Here is a 7,738-nt window from a genome sequence, read left to right as displayed (position 1 = left end):
TGTATGAACGTAATAACACTTGCGCAGTTCTTATCCCTATTTTTGTCAATTTAATCCTAAATCATTTCATCTATTATCAACTTTCGTTGAAAATTGTTGACATGGCATTGATAACGTGGTTTGATTAGGACTGATATGAATAATTTTTTAGATAATATTTTTAATTTTTTTTTAATTTTATATTTTTTTCCTTATATTCTCTTTTCCTTCCTCTCTTTATTCTTTTTTTCCTTTTTTTTTTCTCTTTTTCCCTCTATCGGCCACTATGGGGCCTCGTTGACCTTTGCGGGCCTCAAAGAGGGTAGGGGTTGCACTTACATGCTTAGGCGAGGGTGGCCTTGACTAGACAAATGCTTGTCTATTATAATTAAACAAGCAAATATTTGTATAGATGGATTTCAATTATTTTGGCACCTGACCGAGAATCTTCAAATCATATTTTCGAAGTATTAATGGGTATTAGTAAGAAGTACTAGTAGTCTGAAGGCTACTTTTGTGATTTAGGTAAAACTTTTCTACAAAAAATAACACGTAGGATTTTGCAGGCAACGTTGTGGGGAAATGACTAGGAGTCAAACAGGTGTTTGTCACGGTAAGACTCCCGCAGACTTTGTCACTTTCTCGTGGTCTTTGGTCTAAACTAGAACCCTTCATGCTATAAAAGTTCATTCAGCTCACTCATTTCTCATGAAGCCTAATAGCATCTTGCTAAGCATGACAAAATCAATTGCAACCTGCCCCCTCTTCCTTTTCCTGTTCCTCTGTCTCCTCTTCTTGCTTCCATTTCAGGCCTCACCATCACCGACCACAGAGGCGCAAGCTCTTGTCAAATGGAAGAACTCCCTCTCGCCCCCTCCACCTCTACCTTCCCTGAGCTCATGGTCCCTCACCAACATCCCCCATCTCTGCAACTGGACTGGCATTGCCTGCAACGGTGGCGGGTTGGTCACAGATATCAGCCTCTCTGGCTCAAGCCTCAACGGCACGCTCGATGCGCTCGACTTCGCTTCGTTCCCGAACCTGACCCGCTTTGACGTCAGCAACAACAATCTCGAGGGCCCAATACCGTCCTCGATCGGCAATCTATCCCAGCTCAGATTCTTGGAGCTGGCGGTCAATTTCTTTGAAGGGGCAATTCCTTGCTCCATTGGACAATTGTGAAAGCTTGAAAAGCTTGATTTGAGACTAAACGAGTTGACCTCTTCGATCCCTTCGGAGCTCGGGCTCTGTTCTAACCTCACCTACTTAGCCCTTGCCGAGAATTCGATCTCTGGGGAGCTGCCTCTCTCACTGTCCAATCTAGTCAGATTGTCATTATTTAGAGCTTCGCATAATCGCCTGTCGGGTGAGTTACTGCCTGACTTCTTCACAAATTGGACCGAACTTGTTTCTCTGAAGCTCCAGAGAAATTTCATCTCCAGGCAAATTCCGCCCGAAATTGGAAGTCTGACCAAGCTCAATCACCTCTCCATGTACAATAATTCGCTCTCGGGGACTATTCCTCCGGAGGTCGGGAATCTCACGTTGGTGACGTCTCTCTATTTTGGCATGAACCAGCTTTATGGAAAGATTCCCGAGACCATCTCTCGCCTTCCTAACTTACGGAAGATCTCTTTGTGCTCGAACAATTTCTCGGGAGAAATACCACGTGATTTAGGCAAGTACAGCCCTTCTCTGAAATCTGTTTGCTTTGCGAACAACGGCTTCACCGGGGAGCTGCCGCCAGATTTATGCAGTGGCTTTGCTCCTCGATATCTCATGATCCAAGGGAACAACTTCACTGGGCCGCTGCCTGACTGTTTGAAGAATTGTTCACTGCTAATGAGAGTCCGTCTGGACAGCAACCAGTTCACTGCAGATGTCACGAGTGCATTTGGAGTTTATCCGAATCTGGTTTTTATAAGCCTCAGCAACAACCGATTTGTCGGGAATCTCACCACACAATGGGGAGAGTGTACAAATCTCAAGACTTTGCAGATAAATGGGAACAAAATTACCGGCCGCATCCCACCGGAGCTTGGGAAGTTGTCTCAGTTGCGTGCCGTGACTTTTTACAGCAATGACTTGACCGGGAAAATTCCCGACGAGATGGGAAATCTAGGGGAGTTGTTGAGCCTGAACTTGAGCAACAATCATTTGGCTGGAGATATTCCCATCTCATTAGGAAACTTATCGAAGCTAAATTATCTTGATTTGTCGAAGAACGCAATAAGCGGTAGCATACCGGATGAGCTAGCGAATTGCAAGAATTTACTGAGCTTGAACTTGAGCAACAACAATCTGTTGGGCATCATACCGCCGGAGCTCGGGAACTTGTTCGCACTACAAATTCTCCTAGATCTGAGCCACAATTCACTAGCAGGATCAATTCTGTCCAATTTGGCAAAGCTTACTAAGCTGGAAAATCTCAATCTTTCGCATAACAACTTCTCGGGTACAATTCCTGCAGCTCTCAACAGCATGAGCAGTTTAGGCTCTATAGACTTATCATACAACAAACTAATAGGTGCAGTTCCTAGTGGTCGCCTCTTCCAACAAGCACCGGGAAGTGCTTTTATCGGGAATCCGGGCTTGTGTGGATACGTGACCAGATTATCTCCTTGTGGGACAAGCAGTAAATCGACTGACCAAAGAAAAAAGGTTTTGGTTGGTGTGAGTGTTGGCATCTGCTGCTTACTACTTTTGGCGATTCTAATTGCCGTGATTCTGCTACGTCAGTGGCGAAAAAATCTTCTTGACAAAGAGGAAGAGATCAAGCGTCTTAAAAAGCACGAGAAATCTGAGCAGATCATATGGGAAAGGTTACGGAAGTTCACATTCAGCGACATCGCCAAGGCCACCAATGATTTCAGCGAAGAATATTGCATCGGAAAAGGTGGGTTCGGGAGCGTTTATAAGGCCATATTGGCCAGCGGCCAAATCGTCGCTGTTAAAAAGCTCAACGCACTAGAATCCAGCAATGTCCCAACAGTCAACCGCCAGAGTTTCGAGAACGAAATCCGCGTGTTGACCGAGGTTCGACACCACAATGTGATCAAGCTCCACGGGTTCTGTTCCACGAGGGGTTTCATGTACTTGGTCTATGGGTTTGTTGAGAGAGGTAGTTTGGCAAATGTCTTGTATGGAGGAACGGGAGCCGTTGAACTGGACTGGGGTACAAGGGTGAACATTGTTCAAGGCGTGGCTCACGCAATTGCTTACTTGCATCACAATTGCTCACCGCCTATCGTCCATTGGGACATAACATTGAAAAACATTTTGCTTGAGTCAGACCTCGAGCCTCAACTCTCAGATTTTGGGACGGCAAGACTCTTGAATTCAGACTCATCGAATTGGGCCACAGTGGCCGGATCTCATGGCTACATGGCTCCAGGTAAGCCATATAATCAAAGCTAACTATGCATTTCGCTTGTACATATTAGCATGAATTGTTCTCAAATTTGGATTCATCATATAATTCTCATCAGACTTTTTAAGAGCAAGTATAGATTTTGAAAAGTCATTCATATTAATAATACCAAAGAAATTTGGAATTTTTGTGCAACTTGACATTGATCAAAATATTAATGCATTGTTCTTTCATGAAAATAGAGTTAGCAATTATGATGCGGGTAACGAATAAATGTGACGTGTATAGCTTCGGAGTAGTGGCGCTAGAGATTATGATGGGAAAGCATCCAGGGGATCTTCTCTCTTCTCTATTAATGACACCAACATCAACAATCTCTGAGGACGCAAATTTGATGCTGAAGGATGTGCTCGATCCGCGTTTTCCTCCTCCGACTGGCCAACTAGCCAAGAAAGTGGCAATCATCGTCACAACGGCACTAGCGTGCACGCACACAAGTGCTGATTCGCGACCCACCATGCATTTTGTCGCGCGAGAATTATGTGCACGCACTCAAGCTTACTTGTCCGAGTGATTGGGCTCCATAACTATCAGCAAAGCTATCGAGTCTACAGGAATAAAATTTTAATGGATATTGCAGATCAAATGATACTTTTCTGTCTATATCTCTTTTTCTTTTTGGGATTTAGCTCGTTATGAAGGAGAAAGAATCGGGTGTACAAAAGGGATAATTTGGAAAATCTCTATTCCACTATCTTCAAAACATGTTTAAAAATCCCCTCTATCCTCTAATGAATATGAAGTACGTCATCACTTCGGATGATCCGATAGACTACTCTCATGTTTTGTTTTCCTGTACATTGGTATGAGTTGAAAGTTACCTTTTGTATGAGCCAATATAGATAAATTGCATACTCAAGTTCTAACTTTAAGGAAAAAATTCTAATTAAAGGCTTGAAATATAAAGTGGACTTTATTTTAAATAAGGGTCTCAAGTGACCAAGTCCATCTCAAATAAGGGCTTAAACTTCCCAATCAGCCAAATATTCACTGATGAACATTTTCCAGCAACTAGAACAGGCGTAATTTGGTCAAAATCTGCAATTGGGTAAATTTTTTAAAAATTTCCAAATTGAATAGGATTTTCAATTATTCATATTTTCTTCCTTCCTCTCCCTGGCTGCTTAAGCATATTGCACTCGCCCAATCCTCGGCCATGCCGCTCACCTGATCCTCGTCGCTTTTGCTATTCGCCATTTTCTCTTCTTTCACAAGGTCATCGTCCACAAGCTTTAAGTCATTTGCAAGCTTCAAGTCCGTCGTTCGCAAGCTCCACTCGCTTTCATCCAAGGTTAGTGTCGTTCACATTGGTGTAGTTTGTTCAAGGAAAAGCAATTGTAGCTTGTCGAAACAACATGTCGCCCAGGTGTGGACATGTCGTGGAATATCATACCAATGGCAGCAAGGCTCTCTTCCCAAACCCGAATGGTTGTTCCGATTCTGATCACGAAGCTCTGCTTCTCGGCACAAGCATTCTTGTGAAAGATCGAGTTCTGCATCTTCTCTTCGATGCTTCTCGGTCCACTCGTGCCGCTGCAATCACAAAAGGAAAAATTTCCATTCCCCCTAATGCCCTTCGCCTTAAGATCAATCCAAGTGGTAAAGAGGGTTCTCCTTAGGGTAAATGTGACATCCCGATTTTTCTAATTCTATTTTCAGCTGATTGAGTCGGGCATTTCATCTGTGCATAAAGTTCGTCTCTCTAAATTGGCCACTCATGAGAGGACTAGCCTATTGGACGAAGCAATTAAGTGATTTTAACGCGTCAGACTTGGGGACTGATCACCCTCGGGTTGGATGCAAGAAAATTTCTGAAAGCTACTCGGTAGGTTAGGATGCGCTGGAATTGCACCAGATTGAAATTAACCGTGAAAGTTGAGATCGAATTCAGAAATTGGAAGTCATGATGTGTCACAAATCATTTTAGGATCATTGACTCATCATCGGAAGATTTTTCATGCAATCAGAGTTTTTCAGCGAATTAAATCAGAGAATGGCTAATTTGGCTCGAGGAATTAGTAGGCCCGCTTTTGGTCGTGCCCTTGGGACTCAAGGAGGTTCTATGGACAAGTGAGGGTGTGAATTGAAGTGTGGTGACATTGAATTAATTTATGAACTTTAATTGGACTCAATTGGAAGAGATTCGAATGGAATTGAAGAATTTAATGTACAAAGTTTCATGCCTCGGCGGAGAAGGAAATTGCAACCATTGGAAGAGGTTGTGGAGGATTGGGTGAGTGGAATATGATGTCATCTTAGGTCATGGTGAGCCATCTTTGTTGGATTAAAGAAAGAGAAAAAAAAAATAAAATAAAATGGTCCCTCTCTCTCTCTCTCTCTCTCTCTCTCTCTCTCTCTCTCTCTCTCTCCTTCCTTTCTCTCCTTCCTCTCTCCCTTCCGTTGGTTTCCCCCTCTCCATCTCTCTTCTTGCTGCTCGACGGAACTGAGCAGCCATGGTGGTCGCACATCGCCAGCCGGACCCTCGCCATTCGTTTGTCGCCGCCGCCACCACTCCGCCCGACTGCACGCACGTCGCCCACGCGCCTAACCACCGCTCGACGTTGCCCTCATCTGCGCCAGCCCGCGTTGTAGCAGCTGACCCGAGCAGCTCGGGCCTTCGCCGGAGCTCCCTCCTCCGCCGTCGACCTCCCCACCGGCCTGCCCAAGCCCCGCCAGTCTTCTCCACCCATTTCCGACCCAAGCTTAACTCGGATCCGCCCTCCGTCGACCTCAAACAACAGCCAAGAGAATGGGTATCTCAGCCCGGTTTTGGCCCGTTTTGGCTGGCTTCCCGACCCCGGATGCTTGGCCCGCTTTGAGAAAAGTTGTTCCCCTCGGCGTCCTCGTCATTTTGATTCGCTCGGCTCGCTAATCAAGTGAGTTTAGCTCACTAAATCTGGATTAGAGGGTTAATTATGCTTAGGGAGGTTTAATTTAGGTTAAGTGTTATTAGGCGGTTAGTTTAATTTATTTAAGTGTAGATTATATTAAGATGTTTAATTAACTTAAAGTATGTTTAAGTTAAGGCTAAGTAAGTGTTTATGTTAAGATAAGCTTTGATGTGACTTAAATGAATTTATTTTTGATTTATTAAATATTTCGGATTTATTAAATAATATAATAAAATATTATTATTCGAAATTATTAAAATACTATTATTTAATTAATTTCGGAATAAAATTAATTATTTATTAAATTCCGAAAATTTTGTCGGGACCTTATTTTCTCAGAATTTCGCAATGATTGCTGCCGTGTATTCAGATTATGAATTTGATGTTTGATTATTGAAAATTGAATGTTGATTGTGAAAAATAGGGATTTCTTTCATAAAATCCAAAGTGTCGAATTTGATGGAAAGATAACCGTGATGTGGTTATGAGTGAACTTAGAAAGTCACCCAGTTGGACCGAGATTTGCCACCAAATTGGATTTGGTTGCACCTAATAGAGCCGTGATTAGCCACCCGATAAAGGTTGCGCCCAATAGGGACGTGATTCGCCACCTGATAAAGATTGCGCCCAATTGGGCCGTGATTTACCACCTGACAGAGGTCGTGCTCATTGGGCTGTGATCTACCACCTTTTAAAGGTTGTGCCGAGTGGGGCCGTGATTACCACTAAATGTTAGACTTACCTGTAGAGTCGCGAGTGAAGGCAGTGATTGAATAATTAAAATGACCGTATGATGATCTTACTGACATGTAATCGACTGAGTCGATTGATCGCTAAGACGATCTGAGCAATTGAATTGTTTGGATGATGCGATTGTGCTGCAATGGTTTGGTTCTTATAACTGCACGTGATTGAATTATATAAATTGTACTAACCTGCAGGTAAGGACTAAGATGAGGTAAGTCTTCTTGATATTGTGGCTAGGCCACCTTTGGGCGTATTCTCTTTCTAATAGGGGTTTAGGGGGTTGAACTTGCTGAGACAATGCCTCACCCCGTTGTGGGTCAACATTTTCAGGTCCCCGTGGACGGAGCGCGTTCGCCCTGGTTGGCCTTGTGGAGTTGCAGAGGTGAAGTTTGAAGGATTGTAATTTGTGTACGACTTGTAGGTCATAAAATGGTTCTTTTTTAAGAGTCATTCTTTTATAGACTTTTGGCTGTAGGCCTTCGTCTGTAACTCCGTCGATTTATGAAAGTGTACTGTTGTGAAATTGTTCTATGCTTTTTTATCCCATATTTTATTGTCAGGGGTTTTATAATATGCTTCCGCATGTGCATTAAAGAACTGAATGGGTCGGCAACTTAACCTGGGAATGTTGCATTTGTTTGACCATGGTGGGATGTTGGCGCGCCCGAGGTTCGGGGTGTGACAGTAAAAT

General features: G+C 43.4%; 1 protein-coding gene across 1 annotated transcript; it reads left to right on the top strand.

The window, feature by feature from the left end:
* Positions 1 to 714: 714 nt before the first annotated feature.
* Positions 715 to 7,433, top strand: LOC120292657 (MDIS1-interacting receptor like kinase 2-like). The gene is made up of 3 exons (XM_039310946.1): positions 715 to 1,113; positions 1,165 to 3,373; positions 7,378 to 7,433. Exons 1-3 carry the CDS (start codon positions 715 to 717, stop codon positions 7,431 to 7,433), a joined length of 2,664 nt encoding a protein of 887 aa, XP_039166880.1.
* The last annotated feature ends 305 nt before the right edge of the window (positions 7,434 to 7,738 follow it).

Source organism: Eucalyptus grandis, chromosome 4 (genome assembly GCF_016545825.1).
Source record: "Eucalyptus grandis isolate ANBG69807.140 chromosome 4, ASM1654582v1, whole genome shotgun sequence".
In the NCBI taxonomy this organism is placed as follows: Eukaryota; Viridiplantae; Streptophyta; class Magnoliopsida; order Myrtales; family Myrtaceae; genus Eucalyptus; species Eucalyptus grandis.
The sequence above is the reverse complement of the archived record's forward strand: the minus strand, read 5'-3'. Positions and strand labels throughout refer to the sequence as shown.